At 38.2% G+C, this 21297-nt stretch overlaps 2 protein-coding genes across 12 annotated transcripts in view; one reads left to right on the top strand and one right to left on the bottom strand.

Moving 5' to 3' along the window:
- Positions 1-21297, bottom strand: part of saxo4 (stabilizer of axonemal microtubules 4) — a 331023-nt gene that overhangs the window by 206539 nt on the left and 103187 nt on the right. The gene's annotated exons all lie outside the window — the stretch shown is intronic.
- eps8l2 (EPS8 signaling adaptor L2) overlaps positions 1-21297 on the top strand; it is a 165796-nt gene that overhangs the window by 42699 nt on the left and 101800 nt on the right. For 4 of the 8 annotated variants that reach the window (XM_069898858.1, XM_069898852.1, XM_069898827.1 and 1 more), the window contains exons 1-2: positions 5365-5390; positions 6455-6501. In XM_069898858.1, the coding sequence (XP_069754959.1) occupies positions 5380-5390; positions 6455-6501 (58 nt within the window). In that variant the 5' untranslated portion in view covers positions 5365-5379. Of the gene's footprint in view, positions 1-5329; positions 5391-6454; positions 6502-21297 lie in introns of those variants that run through there. The other 4 variants (XM_069898844.1, XM_069898836.1, XM_069898838.1 and 1 more) reach the window with 2 other exon arrangements.

The following is a 21297-nucleotide window of genomic DNA, read 5'->3' as shown; positions in this document are numbered from 1 at the left end:
TCCAATTTATTTTAATGAACATGCGTCCCGAAACTTGTAGTTTTGCAACAGCAGTAATTGTGCATCACAGGTGCAAAAAAATTGCTCCAAATTACATTTCCGTAAATCCACGATTCATGATAAATAAGTGCAAAAGAAGAGAAGAAAAAGTGGGGGAGTGTCTGGTTCAGTGTCCACTCAGAAATCTTATGGTAGAGGGGATGAAGATGTTTTTGTGACATTGGGTATTCTTCTTCAGGCTCCAGTAACTCCTTCCTGATGGTAACAGTGAGAAGAGGGTCCTTGGTGGTGAGGGTCCTTTTGAGGCTGCTTTCTTACAACACCTTTTATAGATACCCTTAAAGGAGTAAAGACTAATGCCCATGATGACACTGACCAAGCTCATAACCCTTTGTAACCTTTTCCTGCCCTGTGCGTTGGCACCTCTGTACCAGAGAGTGATGCAACCAGTCAGAATGCTCTCCACGGTACACCTATAGAAATTTGCCAAGAGCTTTTGGAGTTTGAGGAGATTTGGTATTTCACCAAACGAAATATAGCTACTGGTGAGCCGCCTTCATGATGGCATTGACATGATAGCCCCTAGGATTGATCTTCAGAGATGTTTACACCCAGGAATTTGAAGTTCTTTGCTCTTGCCATCAGCCATAGCAAGCAATAAGGAAACCAAAGTACCACAATAAAAATCTCTGTCAATGGAATCAAAATTTCCCATTTGTAAATCTTTTATCAGTGAGGGAAAAATTTGGAAATAAAGAAAGCAATTAGTTTTTTTAGCCAGAGCATTCGACAATAGGAGAAAGAATGTCTTACTGCATGGGTTTGAGGGGATCACACCCAAGGGAATGTGCTCAGAAAGGATGAACCTGCCTTAGTAAGAAAGAAGTGAAATTAACCAAGTTGATACTGGGAATAATTGGGTTTTCCAATGAACTGATGGAACCAGAAAAGTGAGTTCTTTCATGAAATTCTGAACAGTGGGAGGCAATCTCAGTGAAACATGTAAGATTATCAAAGGGCTTGACAGGGAATATTTTCACTTCAGAGTTGTGGAAATTTGTGTCCTCAGCTACAGATGTCAATAGAAATCAGACAATAGGTGTAGGATTAGGCTATTCAGCCCTTCGAGTCTGCAGCACAATTCCTATCATAATCAATGTACTTTAAGAGACATTTGAATTGGTGCCCAAGTAAGAGATTTTATGAATGCTACATTTGTAAGGGCTGGTCATTTAATCTCTTCCTAAGTAGGATTCTGAGCCTGTGAATATGTACTTTCTATCAGGTTGAAGTGCAAATTTGTACCTTAGAGACCCTGAATTGGATGTGGATCTTCAATGATGTCTGATTCAATGGGCTTATGGATCCTTGAACTAACCATTAAATTATTATATTTTGTTCTGTTTTTGATCTGAGTGCTGTGATAAACAGCACAATGCAATCAGAATTTTTTTATCCCACTTTTGAAGATTCCAAGCAGTCTTGGAAAAGCATCTCAAATTGTTTCTTTCTACAAAGAAATTGTAAATGATGCTGAGACATCCAAGCCACAATGTTAAGGACACTTCTGTCATGCTATGAGAGTAGAAGAGGTTTTTGAAAACTGTAAAAACAGGTATTCACAGTAAATCAAGTAAAGCACAGATGTTTTAAATCAACATCAATGGTCCCTATAATCCCTATTCTGATGAAAGGACTTGTTCTCGCCAGTCAATGAGGAAGGCGGCTGTATTGGTGGAGAGGGGAGCAGGGGCAAGGGGAAGAGAGAGAGTTGTTCCTTGAGTTTATTTTTAGTTTTGCTGAAACAAATTTTCAGAGATGGGGGTGGGAGGTTTATGGAATCAAAATTGGAACAAGTTAACAAAATAAAATGACAAGCAACCAGTGTTCTGAATTCATTTTTGATGACTTCACAGATATTGCAGTGGACTTGGAGAAGTCTTCCAAGCTGGTCTTTGATTTAAATCAATCTCCTGACACCAGGAACTTCAGAACATGGATGTTCACTTTATTATAGATTATTAACAACTAATATTCCTGCTTATATCACATATATGATTACATAATTGGCCTAAAAGTACATCAAAGTATTCTGTACAGATCGATCAAAGCTGCGCTTGTTTTCCTCTGGCTCAGTGACATTTGGGGATATGGAGTTTTTACAGTGGGCAAAGTATGAATAGGGTTAAGCCTCCCATACTTGCACAAAAATGATAGGTGATTGAGCAACGGTTGTGAACAAACTCTGACTGCGGTTCAAGATGGGTTTGTAAGTTGGAATGAAAGGTCTGTTTTCATTCCAGAAAAGCCAGCAATGACGAGATCAGAAAAATGAGGATGGGGTTGGGTGAGATTGAACAATCTTTCATTTCAGTGGATCACACTTTGCCAGTTTTACCAGAAGGATTGTAAGTGGTTCAAGACCCACATCCTTCTTCAAGGTGCTCTCCAGGCCTTATTTTTTAGTTTTCAATCTCAGAGTTACAAGACAAACAAAATCAAAGAAACATCACATATATACAATAAAATACCAAAACCAAACTACATGTTGATATACAAAGAAAGAAGAATCAACACATTATCACAATTATCAAATTCTGCACAAGTGTTTATAAATGCAAAATTACACACCATGCCGATCCTTAAAAGAAAAGTAGAAAACAAAAATGAAATACCCTCTCCCCCAAAAGAAAGAGGTAATTTTCCCATATGATGTGACATAATAATTTGTTTTCCAAAAGCATTAATTACATACAGGTGAAACATTATGTGATTCATCCAGAGCTTACTTCCTCTCTTAAGTGATAAATGACATGATGTAGACATTGCTAGGGATAGTGGTAATTGAGATTGGAGAACAGAGGTGGGAAATTTCCGCCCCCCCCACCCCCCATGTATCTTAAATATGGATTCTATGTTCTTAAAACATGTAAGTAATCTTCTCCAGGGGAACACAACTATGCATTTCTGACTTCCAGTGGGTCAGATTTTGTTGGGAATCTCATTTCCAAGTAATGGCTATGGATTTCTTGGCCACCGTTAAAGCAAGTTTAAGGTGGGGGGGGGGGAGGGGAGAAACAATAAAGAGCAAAAATAAGAGTCTTTAAGTAAGTAATCATCAGGTCAGCAAGCATAACTAAAGTAATGAATTGTGTCCTCCTAATTAATTTCATTAATATGAGTTTATAGGGAGGATGACAGTTGTTACAGCAGTTCTTCAAGGGGAAAGAACACTTAGTATAAACTGATATTTACCTCAGATTAAGAGCAATAGAGAGATTTTAATTAGAGAGAGGAGTAATATTTATATTAATATTCTCGATACTCCCTGCAGTAATTCCTTCTCTGTTCATGATTAATGGCCCATGATTAATATTACATTTTTTGAACACAACCTCTACTACATATGTTAAATAATAATAAATTAATTTTAAGATACGAAAACAGTATTTTTTTTTAAAATAGAAAATTTGGTGTCTTGAAAGATGTCATTGGAAACAAGTCCAGCAAAAATACCTAATGATACAATTTCAATAAAAACCAGAACTTTCAATATTGAATGAGTAACTGTTGTAAAGGTACCAGAGAACACTTGTAACTTAAGATACAAGTAAATCCAACTATCCTTTACCAAAAGGAGAATTTTTTGGCAGAATTTTGATTTCAATGAGGGCCAATTTGGGTCCTCAGACCCTGAAGTAGTACATTTGTTTCTCTCAGGTTAGTGATTTTAGCCAATTATCACCTTTAATCTGGGTTAACGCAGTCTATCAGTGTGTTATATAGCCGCTGCACTATAATAAAAGCAAAAATGTTTCTCATAATTCATAGTACATAAATGCGGGGCCCTTAAATCCAGGGCCCTTGCCATATGCTACTTTTGTAACTATATTAATCCAGCCCTGCTGGGAGATTGCTTTGTTGAGCACCTCGGCTCTGTCCACTCATTTCCATTCTCCATCCCATTTCCTTGCCGAAATGTCTGTCCATGGTCTCATGCACTCAGGGTTGGCACCAGAAGTCTTGGGTATTAGGGTAACCATGGGAACCACCAATCTAACACTCAAAAACTCACTCTATAGTGGGGGCAGAAAGGGGGCACTTACCATGTTAAATACAGCATCCCAGGGTCCATAGGCTGTGCATAGTCATGTTCCATTGGAGGGAGGGGAAAGTGACATTAGTGGCCCTGGAACTCTAATTCATTGCATATGTAAAAAAGAAACATGGTAGCACATGCCCTATGGACCCTGAGATGCCACATTTAACATGGTAAGTGTCTCCTTTCTGCCCCAACACCTCCAAATAGAGGACAAATTAATGTCCAGCTCTGGATGATGCTGGACAGAGGACAGATTACTCAAAAACCTAACTGTTGGCCTAAAACTGGATGCCTGGCCCCTTAGCATGGATAGGAGGTGGTTGCAATTCTTCATTTTTTGAGGGGGGGGGCATGAATATCCTGCATTGCCAGACTGAGACCACTCATAAAATGGAGGAACAACACCTCATCTTCCGACTGGGCACTCTCAGGCTTTCGTTAAACACGCCTACCCCCTTCTTTCCCTGTTGTCTCTTCTTGTCTCCTTTCACACAGATATGATAAATTCATACTTAATCCCTTAACATATTCAATTAGCACCTTTTGTTGGTCTGGATTCCTCCCCCATTGTTTGAATTCTGAGATTTTCTGATATATCTTGCTTCTGCCTTTTTCTAATTTTATTTCCCTTGAAGAGTGGCTCAGGCCTGAAATGTTAGCATTATATTTAGTCTCCTGTAGATGCTGAAAAGACCAGCTGAGTTCCTCCAGCATTTTATTGTGTTTATTACAATTACTGCGGCCTATTGTGTTTCACTCGTGTCGAAACTCCACCCCAATTTTATTTTTTATGATGATCTGCCAACTCAGGATCATTCCCCCTGACTATATCAATGCCATCTGTTATTGAAAGGATTACCAAAGTTTTCTCATCCTAGCCAAAACTGAATGTCAAATGCCCTTGAACATTCAGGTCCCAGTTCTGGTCACCCTGCAACCACATTTTCTCAATTGGATCACACACATTTACTTTTATTTGCATCACTAATACACCTGCCACATTGCGAATGCTGCATATCTCTGTAATTTTGCTCTTTAACATATTTCTGAACTTTTCTATGCTTAGAGTTCTCTTTATTTTGCTAACTGCTTCTCTAACTTCCTGCTTTGCTCCTCTCTTTCTTGAAATCTATTGAAGATTCATTTCATCTCTGCCAAGCTAATTTAACCTTCCCCAGCACCTTCAGAGGGTGCGACTGATATGTAAACTACTTAATTTTTTTTCAGGTCCCATCAGCTCCACAGGCAGTCTCAATTGGTCTTTTTATGTGGGGGGTATGGTAAAAAGGTAAGTCCGCCTTTCTCCCTCCCCCCCCACCCCCAACCAAAGGAGCTGGCCTCGATGCTGTGTCGCTCCATAAAAACATCTAAAGCCCTCTCTCCTGCAGCATTTCTGAGGTTCCATATTTGTTGATGTGAAGTGGTTACTGCTTTTGAGGTCCTATTTCTAAATCTATTTCCACTTTTTTAAATAACTGTTTGCAGGGCCTCCTCCTTTATTCCTACCAATTATACTGAAGGCATTGGTTCTGTCCCCTCTTGCTTCAGGCAGTCTAACAGATAATGGTTAAAGAAAAAATATACACTCTTTATAATCATGAGAATTAAGAAGTGGAGGAAGACACAAATATTCATCATTAACCCTCTTGGTTCTTTCACGTTTAAATTATGGTTGGTGTGGATTAATTTCTGATGATTATCAGCAATTAAGCAAGATCCTAATTGTAATTGGAGGTAACCTCTTGCAGTGATTCCCTCTCCTTGCAAAGCTATCTGCTCAGTCCTTGAGTGGATTATCATTTGTTTTTCAGTTTGCATGTTTTCGCCATTGTTCATAGCACATCATTGTCCATGGAATATGTTTATACAATAGAAGAGAGATGTGTATGGGCAAACACCTATAGTGTTTCTTCAACAGATAAACATCTCTTCAATTATGTTATCTCCATGGACTCAGAATAAGTACCTCCTTTACAACATTGAATGAATATCAAGAGAAGCAACGAAGTGAGTGGGCAGAAGAATGAGCTGAGTGTTGGTCCTGCATTTCAGCAAGGACCCATCAAAAGGCAGATTTTTATCTAATTGGAGAGAGATTGGTAGTAACTGGATCTAATCTCCTTCCCTAATTTGGGGTTACTTGTGCAAATTCTAGCACCCTACCTAAATAAAGGCTGGAAATTGAATGCAAAGCCCTCATTTGTGTCAGATTATAAATTTTTTTCTCTCACTTATTCTAATCGATAGATGCACAAAATTAATCATGTCCATCAGTATTGTGCCAGATTTGATCAGAGATGGGTATTGTGAAATATTGCGAATAACATTAAATTTGTTTCATCTGTTTTGCAGCAGGATGTCGGCAGCTGAAGGGAGGTTGAGTGCAAAAGCTCTGTATGGTGAGTTGCAATCCTCCTGTGAAGACTTTCTCCTCCAGTTTTGCAGTTCTTTGATCTCACAATCAGACTTAAGTTTGTTTACTCCACTATTAATTACCTCTCTTCAGTGGCTCAGCCTTAACTGCTTCAGTTTCATTCCATGATCTTTTTGCCATTCTATTTCTCTTTTTTGGCTTGGCTGCTTCGCGGACGAAGATTTATGGAGGGGGTAAAAAGTCCACGTCAGCTGCAGGCTCGTTTGTGGCTGACAAGTCCGATGCGGGACAGGCAGACACGATTGCAGCGGTTGCAGGGGAAAATTGGTTGGTTGGGGTTGGGTGTTGGGTTTTTCCTCCTTTGCCTTTTGTCAGTGAGGTGGGCTCTGCGGTCTTCTTCAAAGGAGGTTGCTGCCCGCCAAACTGTGAGGCACCAAGATGCACGGTTTGAGGCGATATCAGCCCACTGGCGGTGGTCAATGTGGCAGGCACCAAGAGATTTCTTTAGGCAGTCCTTGTACCTTGTACAAGGTCTTTTTCTCTTAATCCTCTTTAAAATGTGGGTCCTTGACCAAGTATATGATCCTAATACAGTAAAACCTTGTTAGAATGCAGTAGTTGGGGTCCAAGATTTCATACCACATTATAGCTGAGTCGCGGAACAGATGCATATACGTCATGATTCAGGAAGCAGGAAAACAAAATATTGTGACTCAAGCCCTATAATAAGACCTTTAAGACCTTCAAACTCCGCATATTAACAGACACATCTTGTAAATGAGTCATAAGAGCCCATTGTTGAGTTAATGGCTGTTAGCCTGGCATCCTAAAATCAACATTTGGGGTCCATAGACACCTACGCTACAAGCAATTCCGTGGATTAAAGAATCGAGCTCTAACGAGGTTTCACTGTATCATTATGTGGTTCTGTTTAGCCTTTGTTTGATAGCATTCTTTGGAAGTGTCTTTTGTTAAAGATTTGTTAAAGATGATATAAAACCTTGGTGGGTCATGTTAAATGTAAATTTATAGAAGCACTAAATCATTGTGTTCCATTTTCATCATTCATTTCAATAAAAGGCCATTCAACTACATCACATCTGTGCTTGCAATTGATGAGGATAAATCATATAATTGCTGCTTTGTTTTTATTGATACAAACTTCTATTTTAACTGATGGAAAAATAAACAATAATGTTAATGTAATATAATTTGATTAATGGAATACTTTTCATTCAAATTTAAATGTATATTTGTTTTAAGGGTTAATAAATACTGATGTATTTAGCAACTAAATGATGTATTTGCCTGGAAAGTAGCTGAATAATTTTAGAATGCTACGATCTTACATTCCTTGCTATTTTAATTGGGACTTCAGCCGACCATATATATTTTGATACCGATTCACATTAATGTTAAAACTGCAGATGGATTATGCAAATATGCAGTGCAATTATACTTTCAAACATTCATTTCTAGCTTGATGCCTGAGATGTAAATCTGCTTGAAACTGTCTGGGTGAAATAAACCTCAGGCAACTCTCCTGGGAGTGGAACACATAACATTAATTATACCACAATAATAAAGTAACAGCTGCGAGAGGTCAGAGGAATGGTTAACATGTGGGAGTTGCACCCAAAGACTAGAAGCTCTCTCATTCTGAGTTTGAGGAAGTTCTACAGTGGAGGTGGTTACCAGCACTTCTGATGTTTTTTTTTAATAATTTTTTATTTTTCACACTATGAACCATACAACCAAAATATGTACAAACATTTCTCATTAAATTTACACAGTGGTCTTTTCTCCCTTTCTTCCCCTTTCCCTCCCTCCCCTCTACCCACCCCCCTCCAAGACCCATGAATATTCAACATGTACAATAAAAACATAAAACAATATCTTCACACAAAGGAAAATAAACAAGAAAAACATGTCATCTATTTATTACACACTGAATCTAGTCGTTTCGTCGTATTTTCATTTTAGGGGATGGAGGTCATAGGCAAGCTCTCTCTGATATGTTCCATGTAAGGTTCCCAAATTTGTTCAAACATTGTGACTTTATTTTTAAAATTGTTATTTTTTCCAATGGAATACATTTATTCATTTCCATGTACCATTGCTGTATACTCATGCTCTCTTCCATTTTCTAAGTTGACATTATACATTTTTGTTGCTACTGCTAAGGCTATCATAATGAATTTTTTTTTGCACTTTATCCAATTTGGGGCCTAATTCTTTACTACTTATGTTACTTAAAATAAATATCTCTGGTTTCTTTGGTATGTTGAATTTTGTAATTTTATTTTGTATCTGATTTAGTTCTTCCCAAAACGTATTCACTTTCGTACATGCCCAAGTTGAATGTAATGTTGTTCCCATTTCCTTCTTGCAGCAAAAACATCTATCTGATAATGTTGGATCCCATTCTTTTAAGTTTTGAGGAGTGATGTATACCCTGTGTAACCAATTATACTGTTTCCCAATTTATCATTTAAATAAGCTTTCAATTGAAGATATGCAAACAATGTACCATAAGTTATTCCATATTTGTACTTTAACTGTTCAAATGTTAATGAATTATTTCCCAAAAAGCAATTTTCTATCTTTTGATTCCTTTTGTCTCCCATTCTCTAAAGGAAAGGTTATCTATTGTAAAAAGGGATTAGCGGATTTTGCGTCAATAATAATTTTGGTATTTGGTAATTCGTTTTTTTTTTCCTTTCTAAGTGGATCTTCTTCCATGTATTAAGTAAATGATGCAGTACTGATGAGTTTTTATATTGCACCAACTTTTCATCCCACTTATAAAGTATATGTTCCGGTACCTTTTCCCCTATTTATCTTGTTCTATCTTAGTCCAGTCTGGTTTTTTCCTTGTCTGGTAAAAATCTGATAAATACCTTAATTGTGCTGCTCTATAATAATTTCTGAAATTTGGTAACTGCAAACCACCTTGATTACACCTCTCTGCTAATTTATCTAATGCTACCCTTGGTTTCCTCCCTTTCCACCAGAATTTCCTTATTATTCTCTTTAGTTCATTAAAAAAAAAATTCTGTTAAAGGAATTGGTAACATTTGAAATAAGTATTGTATCCTTAGGAACACATTCATTTTAATATAGTTTACCCTCCCTATCAAAGTTAGCAGTAATTCTTTCCAATGTTCTAAGTCTTCCTGCAATTTCTTTATTAGTGGCTGATAATTTAGTTTGTACAAGTGGCTTAAGTTATTATCTAACCTGATCCCTAAGTATTGAATTGCTTGTGCTTGCCATTTAAATGGTGATTCTTTTTAAAATTCTGTATAGTCTGCATTACTCATTGGCATAACTTCACTTTTATTTGCGTTGATCTTGTACCCCAATATTTCTCCATATTCCTTCAGTTTCTTGTGTAATTCTTTTACTGATACCTCTGGTTCTGTTAGGTATACTATAGTGTCATCTGCAAATAAGCTGATTTAAATACACCTTCTCCTTTATTTTTATCCCTTTTATTTTATTTTCTCTTCTTATCAGTTCTGCTTCTAAGGTGAACAATGAGGGGGATAGTGGGCATCCCTGTTGAGTTGACCTACTTAATTTAAAGTGACTCGATACATATCCATTTACTGCTACCTTTGCCAAAGGTCCATTATAAAATGCTTTAATCCAATTTATATATTTTTCTGGTAGATTGAACTTCTGTAATACTTTAAATAAGTAGTTCCACTCTATTCTCTCAAAGGCTTTTTCTGCATCTAGAGCAACAGCCATTGTTGGCTTCTTATTTCCTTGAACTGCATGAATTAGATTAATAAGTTTACATTGTCCGTTGTTCGACTTTTCTTAATAAATCCAGTTTGATCTTCTTTTACTATTTTAGGTACACAATCGGCCAATCCGTTTGCTAATAATTTCACTATTATCTTATAGTCTGAGTTAAGTAGAGATATTGGTCTATATGATGCTGGTGTTAATGGATCCTTCCCTGTCTTTGCTATTTCTGTAATTATTGCTGTCTTACATGAATTTGGCAAGTTTTGTGTTTTTTTTCTACCTGGTTCATTACTTCCAGGAGAGGAGGAATTAATAACTCTTTAAATATTTTATAAAATTCTGTTGGAAATCCATATTTTTCTGGTGTTTTATTGTTTGGCAGCTTTTTTTAATATATCCTGTACTTCCTCTATTTCAAATGGTTTTATTAGTTTGTTTTGTTTCTCTTCTTGCAATTTTGGCAATTCAATTATGGCTAAAAAAAAATTCCTCTATTTTATCATCTTTCCCCTTGTTCTCAGTTTGATACAATTGTTCATAAAATTCCTTAAAATTTTAATTAATCTCTGTTGGGTTATATGTAATTTGATTGTCCTTTTTCCTTTATACCAGGATCGTTCTTTTAGTTTTTTCAGTTTTAAGTTGTCAGGCTAATATTTTGTGTTTTTTCTCCCAGTTTGTAATACTTTTGTTTTCATTATGTTCTTCTCCACCTTGTACATTTGTAATGTTTTGTATTTAATTTTTTTTTGTCCGCCAATTCTCTTCTTTATATCATCCCTTTTTACTAATTCCTTTTCTGTACTTACTACCTCCCTTTCCAACTGCTCTATTTCCCAATTGTAATCCTTTTTCATCTTAGTCACATAACTTATTATCTGCCCTCTAATGAAGGCTTTCATTGCATCCCATAATATAATTTGTCTTTCACTGATCCTGTTTATTTCAAAATATGTTTTAATTTGGCGTTCGATAAATTCCTGTCTTTTAAGTAGCATGGAGTTTAATTTCCATCTGTATGATCTTGGTGGGATGTCCTCCAGTTCTATTGCTAATACAGCACTTTTGACTTGACAGTCCTTAATGCTGTTACATTCTTCTTTGGCTTGGCTTCGCGGACGAAGATTTATGGAGGGGGTAAAAAGTCCACGTCTGCTGCAGGCTCGTTTGTGGCTGACAAGTCCGATGCGGGACAGGCAGACACGATTGCAGCGGTTGCAAGGGAAAATTGGTTGGTTGGGGTTGGGTGTTGGGTTTTTCCTCCTTTGCCTTTTGTTCGTGAGGTGGGCTCTGCGGTCTTCTTCAAAGGAGGTTGCTGCCCGCCAAACTGTGAGGCGCCAAGATGCACGGTTTGAGGCGTTATCAGCCCACTGGCGGTGGTTAATGTGGCAGGCACCAAGAGATTTCTTTAGGCAGTCCTTGTACCTTTTCTTTGGTGCACCTCTGTCACGGTGGCCAGTGGAGAGCTCGCCATATAACAGGATCTTGGGAAGGCGATGGTCCTCCATTCTGGAGACGTGACCCATCCAGCGCAGCTGGATCTTCAGCAGCATGGACTCGATGCTGTCGACCTCTGCCATCTCGAGTACTTCGACGTTAGGGGTGTAAGCGCTCCAATGGATGTTGAGGATGGAGCGGAGACAACGCTGGTGGAAGCGTTCTAGGAGCCGTAGGTGGTGCCGGCACCACCTACGGCTCCTAGAACGCTTGCACCAGCTGTTACATTATTGCTCGCACAATAAGACATTTCCCAACAAAGCTGCCTATCCTGGTCATAAAAATTATTTAGCTGCAACAGGCTAAATTTCAATGATAACCATATAACAAGTCGTCATTATTTCTTGTAATGGACATCACCAAACCCACGTCATTGGCCTATTACATAAAGGGATCGCCCACTGTTGTATTCTGTAATCAAGTTCATGAATCAGTTCAGTTCCTCTCTGTGCTGAACTCAATTAAATTCACCTCCGAATGATATTTTTGCCTTTGGTCCCCAGCCTGGATAAAGAGGAGAAATGTGCTGGAAACTCTCCAATTTGGTGTCATCTAGCCCTCTGCCACACTCACAACACCACTATCTTGCCTGGCAGCTCAACTCCATTTCCTTTCTCATTCCAGGAGTTAAAAATGTGTCTTTTTCAACAGTTGAAAGCATAGATTGTTCAAATGGCCAGCAACAAACATTTTTAAAGTTACCAATTCAGTTTCCTCTTACTATCAAAATAACTGTTCCCTTTGGTTTTAACTTAATGTATAAAAAGTTCAGCTTGCATTTCTTTGAATGCTTCCTTTGCTTTGGAGTGGGTCTGCACTCAGATTGCTCTTTAATTCAAAAGGTGCATAATATTTTGTGCTTCATGATGTTTTGCTCTGAACTGCAAGCATTGTTTTCGTTTAAGTCTGGAATATTTAATTTGAAATAAAAATGGAATAATGGAGTATTGTGAAGAACTACACAAAAGGGCTTGAGAAACTCAGCAGGTCACGCAGCATCTATAGGAATTGAAAGGTAACCAACGTTTCAAGCCTGAGACCTTCAAGGTACAAGCAAAAACAAGGCAGGCGCTTGAACTAAAAGGTGTGGGGAAGAGGCAGGGGTGAGGGGAGGGGTGGGGTGAGGTGGGGGGGGGGGAATCGTGGAGTACAGACTAACATGCAAAAGGTCAGAAGAAAAAAAAAATGGGAGTGTGTCCCTCTTTGAATTGAGAGGGAAGGGGTTAGGGAGCTGTTGGAAAGGAAGAGATTTAGAGGAGATTTAGAAGAGATTTAGAGGAGGGCTTTAATGGAAACTGGAGAAGGCGATGTTAATGCTGTCTGGTTGGAGCGTACCTGTTCCTCCGATTTTTCAGGTAGCCTCATTTAGCAGTGCACAAGGCATAGACATATCAATGTGGGAATGGTGTGTGGAATTAAAATAACTGGTGGTGGGGGGTGGGTGGGGAGCAAAGTAGAAAGAGCAAAGTTGCTCACCGAAACAGTCTCCAACATAGAGGAAGCCACAATGGAAGCACCAGGTGCATAGATAACCCTTGCAGATTTAAAGTGTTCTTTCACTTGGAAGGACTGTTTGGAGTCAACGAATGGTGGTTAGAGAGGAGGTGTAGGTGTGTGCAGCATATCTTGTAGTCACAGGCCTCCTCTATGTCACAGAGATGCTATACTTCCTATAAATGTTCAGAATTTCTCCAGCACTTCTGAAAATTGCATTACAATTACAGCGTCTCCAGACATTAGGGTTCAAATTGGATCTTGTGTATCTGGGAGGTAAAGGGATCTATATTCTGTAGTGCAGTACACTATGTTCTCTGTTTTGTGTAAATAAAGCAGTTTGAACAAAGGCCAAGTCTCCACCTAGTAGGAATGAATTTTCAGAGAAGTGAAACTCAAGTTGGCTTAATGCTTTCAACAGATTATTTGTTGAGAAATCTAGGTATCACCTTATGAAGGTGTTTAGCACACTAGATTCAAAGTGATGCAAATGAGTGATGAAGAATAAGGAAAGATCTGAACATGCATGACAACTACACTTTATCAATTAAAGGTTCCATTATTGTCATGTAATACTACATTTAGTACATAACATGAAATTCTTGAACTTTCCTACCGTGAGACAGAGTTTCCACTTTGTCCAGCGCCTCTCACATAAACCTACAGCACCTAGTGTTCCTCGATGGTCTCTCCTCCAAGTACTGTGCCTGCTTAGCTTCTGAGATCAGACAATCCCAGGTGTATTCAGCCTATTAGATTCTATAATAAATAAATGCTTATAAAACTTTCAAAAGGACCTCAGAATTTCAGCAAATGCTAATTGCTTGACTGGACTAGAAATATTCTGAGAAGCAGATGAAAGCCATTGAACAGAGTATCACAGGACCTGGGACCAGACATTAAGATGGTAGCCTCTGTGCAAAATCTCAGCTGGAGCATTGGCATGAACCCTTTAGTACTAAGTCTATATCAATGTGATTGCTCTAAAGTTTTGAATCAGGATGGTCATTTCACAGTCTAGGCTAATGAATCCCCTAAAGTAATATTCTGTTTCTGGTCTCTGTTGACCAATAGCTTTAAGCAGAGTCTGTCAGCAATCTGTGAATGCAAAGTACTGGAGATGCATATTCTATAATGTCTGTTAAATGATGACCAGTCTTAAAGAAAAGTGAAAAGTGAGTTATTTTACTCTGACCCAAAGTAATTACAATTGTTGGTGGTTAAGTTTGTTTCCTTCTATACTTTCCTACATTGAGAAAATGTGTAACCCAACTCCACTTTTCAAAATAATGTACATCGTTATCTATATTATAATACACTCTTTGTCAATTTTGTATTTGTAGATCATCAGTATTTTAAATATTGTTTTTATATATTGGAAATTTCAATAAACCTGCATCAATGGACTGCAGAACAAACAAAGTTTATTTTGACATATCTTTAATAGGCCATTCTCTCTCTCGAGGAGCTGCTTCATTTTTTTTTTAAAATAACAACAAAGTTAATCTGCAAATCAATACATAGAACAAAACGGAAAGCATTGTTCAATGAGATGTATTGAGGGAGGATTTGTGTTTGATCTCTGAATTAGGAAGATTTGATCAAATTGCCCTAGCCAAAATTAGTAATAACTTTTTTAATTTTTTTGAGTTTAACATACAAGCATAAATAATAAATGATGATTACATAATTAATCAATTGTATAACAAGTAAATACATACAGAAGGGAGAAGAAAATATGGGTAAATTAGGAAATATGCATAATGTTATTAATAGTTACTTATAATAACTCAATCTAGTAATAAATATATGCAACCATGTCAGACCCATTGATTAGACTGTTGTAGTAAAGTAATAAATATCAAAAAGAAAAAAAATGGAAAAAAACGAATGGACTAAACTAATCAAATCGATTCCCTCCCTCTAATCAAGATGATTTTTTTTAATCACAAAAAAATCAATGATGATGTGAAATCGCTGGTGATTCCTGAAGAACAGATAAAGAATGACTGGAACGTATAATAATTATTGACTCTTCCAATTATATAAAAAAAAATTCCAAGTCATAATTTCATGAAACTTTTATCTTTAATATTATATCTTATCTAAACTTAAATAGGAGATTCATCATATAGCTACTATGTATAAGCAGGGAATGAACCTCTCCTTTTCAACAAAATAGCTCATTCTGCTCTCAATGTAGTAAAAGCTTAGACTTTTTCCTAAGATGCCAATAGAGGTTCATCTGAGTTTCGAGGAAAAACCAAGCAGAGCAATTAACAGACAGGGGTCCAAGTTAATCTTGAAAATTGTTGATGAACTTTGAAAAATCTTTCCAAAATCTTTCTAAATTTGGAATTCCCAGAGAGGCTTCAAAACTATTAACATTTCTCACAAAATGGATCAATATCTGCATAGAAATGAGATAATCTTTGATATGAGTTCTGTGCACCATCTTAATTTGTGATAAGCAATGTCTTGCACAGAATGAGGAATCATTAATCAAGAAGAGATGAAGTCTAGTCTTCATCTGAAAATGTTATATTCAAGTCTCTTTCTCAATCTCTTTTGATCCCAGCCATTGGGACTGAATTTAAATCTAGTAAATTATTGTAAACACATGCTATTCTTTCTTTCTTTGGCTTGGCTTCGCGGACGAAGATTTATGGAGGGGGTAAAAAGTCCACGTCAGCAGCAGGCTCGTTTGTGGCTGACAAGTCCGATGCGGGACAAGCAGACACGGTTGCAGCGGTTGCAGGGGAAAATTGGTTGGTTGGGGTTGGGTGTTGGGTTTTTCCTCCTTTGCCTTTTGTCAGTGAGGTGGGCTCTGCGGTCTTCTTCAAAGGAGGTTGCTGCCCGCCAAACTGTGAGGCGCCAAGATGCACGGTTTGAGGCGTTATCAGCCCACTGGCGGTGGTCAATGTGGCAGGCACCAAGAGATTTATTTAGGCAGTCCTTGTACCTTTTCTTTGGTGCACCTCTGTCACGGTGGCCAGTGGAGAGCTCGCCATATAACACGATCTTGGGAAGGCGATGGTCCTCCATTCTGGAGACGTGACCCATCCAGCGCAGCTGGATCTTCAGCAGCGTGGACTCGATGCTGTCAACCTCTGCCATCTCGAGCACCTCGACGCTAGGGATGAAAGCGCTCCAATGGATGTTGAGCAGGAAAGGACACATGCTATTAATCCACCATGAAAATAAAATTGTATATTAAAAACACAGATCAAGAGTCTTAGAATTAGAAATTGGTGGAAAATTCAAATCTTGGATTGAACAAAATGCCTAATTTATAAATATCTTTTTTTTTAAAAAAAATCCCTATTGGAAAGATTAAGTTTAGCTGTTCAAAAGAGACAAAATTATTTTGAATAAAAACATCCCTGAAACTTGGAATACCTTTTCTATGGCATTCCTTGAAACCTGCATCCAACAAAGATGGTTGAAAAAGATGGTTATAATTGGACTAGCCAGTGAAAAACAATTAATTCGAAAGAATTTCATCAACTGAGCCCAAATTCTCAATCTTTTTCATGCATGGATTATTTGTTAATTTTGAAAAGGAAAATGGTAAAAAAAATTATCCTAAAATTGCCAACATAGAGGTTTATTTAGTAAACTGTATTTCCATTTCTACCAAGGAAGAGCGATTCACTGATTTATCCAAATGGAAAAATAAAAGTAAATTATGTATATTAATTGCCCACAAAGTAATAACTTGAGGCAATTATTTTCAGAAATCTACTTTTATAAGATATTTGTTCCATTAAAGGAAAAGTCCTTGGGCTCTTATTTGAATACATAATTAATATTAAATGTCCCAATTTTTATCCTTTAATTAAAGGTTCTCCAGCTTTGACATTTTTAATCATATTGTCCACCTTTGGATAGCTATACCCTATATCTTGGAATTTCAAGTTTATTATCATCTGATTGTAGATGGACAAAACAGTGTCTCTTCAACACCTGGTGTGCACATAAAAACAATACACAGTACATAATAATCACATAAATTAATCAAAATAAAAATATATAAATATTTGTGATGATTTACACAGTTACATGATTCTGATCATCAATCTCACAGCCTGTGGGAAGAAGTTATTCCCAGTCTGATAGTACTGAGTTTGATAAAACTAAAAACACCCCAAAATGCTGGAGGAATTCAGCTGATCTTTCCAGTGTCCATAAAAAACAAAGATATGTCACTGACGTTCCAGGCCTGAGCCCTTCTTCAAGGAATAAACGGAATGAGCCAGAAGCAGAAAATCTCAGAGTTGACAATACACAAGGACATAAGAAATAGAAGCAGGACTAGGCCGTTAAGCCTGCTCCACCATTTAATATGATCATGGCTGATCTGATCATTAACTCAACTCCACCTACCTGGCTTTTCACCATATCTCTTAATTTTTTTTTAAGTAAAAATCTATCTAACTGAACCTTAAATAAGTTTAATGAAGTAGCCTCAACTGCTTCCCTGGGTAGAGAATTCCACAGATTCTGGGAAAAAGTTTTTCCTCATCTCCATCTTTCCTGAATCTTGAGGCTGTTTCCCCTAGTTCTGGTCTCACCTACCAGTGAAAACAATTTTCCTGCCTCTATCTTATCTATCCCTTTCATAATTTTATGTTTAATGGGATCTCCTCTCATTCTTCAGAATTTGTGTGAGTTTAATCCCAGGCGATTTAGTCTCTTTTCCTAGGTCAACCCTCTCATCTCCAGGATCAACCTGGTGCATCTCCTCTGGACTACCTCCAAGGCCAGTCTATCCTTCCTCAAGTATGGAGGGAGACCTGAACTGCACATAGTACTCCAGGTGTGGCCTCACCAGTTCCTTGTACAGTTGCAGCATGACTTCCCTGCTCTTGAATTAAATTCCTCTAGTGATGAAGGCCAACATTCCATTTGCTGCCTTAATAACCTGCTGTACCTGTAAGCCAACTCTTTTCAATTCATGCACAAGCACTCCCAAATCCTTCTGCAGTACAGCATGCTGCAGTTTTTCCACTATTTAAATAATAATTTGCTCTTCTATTTTTCCTACCAAAGTGGATGACCTCGCATCTACTAAAGTTGTACTCCATCTGCCAGACCTTTACCCATTCACCTAACTTAACTGTATCCTTCTGCAGCCTCTCCACATCCTCTGTACAATTTGCATTTTCACTCAATTTAGTATCATCTGCAAACTTGGCTACACTTACCTGAGGGAGGTTAACAAAGGTGCTAATTGGATATGATAAGGGATGAGGTAAGAATTTATCATGTTTTTGCAAAAAGATGCAAGGAAGGTTAAGTCAGAGCTGGGAGAAGAAATAGGGGGGGGTGGTGGTTTTAATGAAAGCCAGAAAAGTCGATATGAACGACGTCTGGTTAGCAACCTCCCAGTCAGAAAATGAGGTGATGTTTCTCCATTTTGCAGGTGGTCTCAGTTTGGCAGTGCATAAGACATGGCAGCTAGGGAATGGGATGGGGAATTGAAATGGGTGGCCACTGAGAAATTCATGCTATTAAGAGGTGCTTAACCAAGTGATCTTCTCGTCTGCATCCAGTCTCTCCAATATAGAGGAGATCACAAAGGTAGCACTGGATGCAGCAGGTGACCCCTGCAGATTCACAAGTGAATTATTGCTTAATTTGGAAGGACTGTTTGGTGCCTGAATGGTGATGAGAGAGGAGGTCTGGGTGCAAGTGGAGCATCTCCTGCAGTCACAGGGATTGGTCTCGAGGGGACGCTTGGTGGGGAGGGAGAAATGGACAAGGGAAACATGGAGGAAGTGGTCCCTGTGGAAAGAGGAGAGGGGAATATGTGTCTATTAATGGAATGATGTAGTAGGTGGCAGAAAAGATGGAGGAGGATGTGTTAGATGCTGAGGGTGGTAGGAAAGAATGAGGAATCCTGTCCTTGTGCATGGGAGTGGAGGGGGCTTGGGCAGATGTGAGGGTATTGGAGGATATGTGGGTGAGTGCCGAGTTGGTTAAGAAGAACATCTCTGAAGATTTGGCATGGAAGCCCTCATCTTGGGTGCATATGGGAAGAGGCGTATTCAATGTAGCTGTGGGAGTTGGTGGATTTTTTGCTGAAAAGACCGACTGAGTTCCTCCAGCATTTCAGTGTGTTTTTTGTCGAATCACAGTGTCTGCAGCCTTTTGTGTTTCACTCCTGATTTTGATGCTCCTGTATCTCTTCCTTGATGGTAGAGAGTTAAAGATACTGTGCACTCAATGGGAAAGCTCTTCAATAATTCCTTGAGCCCTATTTTGACAACACTCCTGGTAAATATTGTCTATGGAGGAAAGGGAGACCACAGTGATCTTCTCGGCTGTTTCAATGATCCTCTAATTGACTTCCAGTTTGATGCTTTGCAGCTACTATATCACATAATGATACACCCAGGCAGAACACTCAATTGTGTTCTTGTAATAAGTTAGCAAGATGGAGCTGGTTGCCTTGCCCTCCTCAGCCTCCTTAGGAAGTGTAGGCATTGCTGTGCTTTCCTGTCTGATGAGGTGTTGTGAGTCCTGGATAGGTCATCCCTTATATGCACAGCAAGGAACTTTCTGTTCTCCACAATAACAGCATTGATGAGTGGAGTAGAATGGTCAACCTTCATTTTCCTGAAGCCCACCATCAAATCCTTTGTCTCGTCCACGATGAAACTCAGGTTGTTGTTCTCGCACCATTTTACGAGCATTTCCCCTTCCTGTCTGTTATGTAGCTCATTGTTGTTTCTTACTTAAAATATCCACCTTCCCTCTCTCTTCTTTTAGGATACTTTTTTAAAACCTACCCTACCATCACCTTGTGTTGTTTTGTGTCAGTTGTGCTCATGTGAAATGCCATGCTGTGCTGAAGCCACTGTTTAATACAGATGGTGGTGCAAAATCAAAAACATCCTATAATTATTTTTAGAATGGTAATATTACATAGAATTATAACACAGAAGGTAGCTTATGACAATATCTTGCTCACAAGCTTCCTCTCACCTTGCATCATTTCAGTTGATCAGCACATTCTTTTGTCCTTTCCTACTTTCCTTAAGTGCAAACACTGAAGCTGCCTCAAGCACTCCATGTAATAGTGAGGTCCACCTTACCATTCAGACTAAAAGAGTTCCTTTCATTTCTTTATAGGATTTAGCCAGGGCTCTTTTATAGATTATTTATTTACAAGCTACAATATTGACTTGCTTGCTGCTATTTTCTGCAGCAGAACTCAGATGCAGGAGAGCAACTACCTTGGTACCTCAGGTGCTGTCATTCTGAAATTGCCTCCGTAATTGCATGGACTTCCTTTTGGTGCTCCAGGTTCCTCTCCCATCCCAGAGACGTGGAATGGTAGATTAATTAGCCAATCTAAATCATCCCTAGCGTAAAGGTGAGTTGCTTCATCTCTCTATGATTCTAATTTCTGGTCTTTTCCCTCATGCGAGCAAAAGAGAAGCAGTGCTGTGGGAGGATAACAATATTACAGGCAGACAAGATTAAACACAATCCTCTCCTTGTCCACATTAGTTTCAACTCTCTCAATTTTGAAGCAAGATCAAAATATGTGTGCAGATGTAATGATTCATGCCATTTGGCTGTGATGCTGAAATGATGATAGATTTTTAATAGCTTTGGTTTGGAGTTCTGAAGATTCATCTAATTAGAATTGACAACCGTGGCAGCGGTGTCTGGGGGAAAATGCCTCTTCCATGGAACCATGGAAACACTTCTTTCCAACACACAAATGATGATTTAAGTGATGATGATTCACTTAAAAGCAAAATTTAGTCTCAAAAGTTTGGAGTAGAAAGTTTAATTTATTGAATTTTTAATTGTATTGTTCATAATTTGGCATCTAACGTGACAGAATATTGTCAGTTATTTGAACATGATTGAATTTGGCATGGTTTGACCATTTTGCTATTTTAAAATCGCTGTTTTGATTTTTCATAATGCTGAAATGAAAGAAAATTCTTCAATCATCCTTCCAGTGTTCCTGTCCAATTAGAGGATGAACCCAGCTCTGTGAAACAAGTGAAATAGCCAGGGTATGTGAGCAAGGTGTCATATTTTAAAAAAT

This window comes from Narcine bancroftii, chromosome 1 (assembly GCF_036971445.1).
Source record: "Narcine bancroftii isolate sNarBan1 chromosome 1, sNarBan1.hap1, whole genome shotgun sequence".
NCBI classification, from domain to species: Eukaryota; Metazoa; Chordata; class Chondrichthyes; order Torpediniformes; family Narcinidae; genus Narcine; species Narcine bancroftii.
This window is presented reverse-complemented; position numbering and strand designations above follow the sequence as displayed.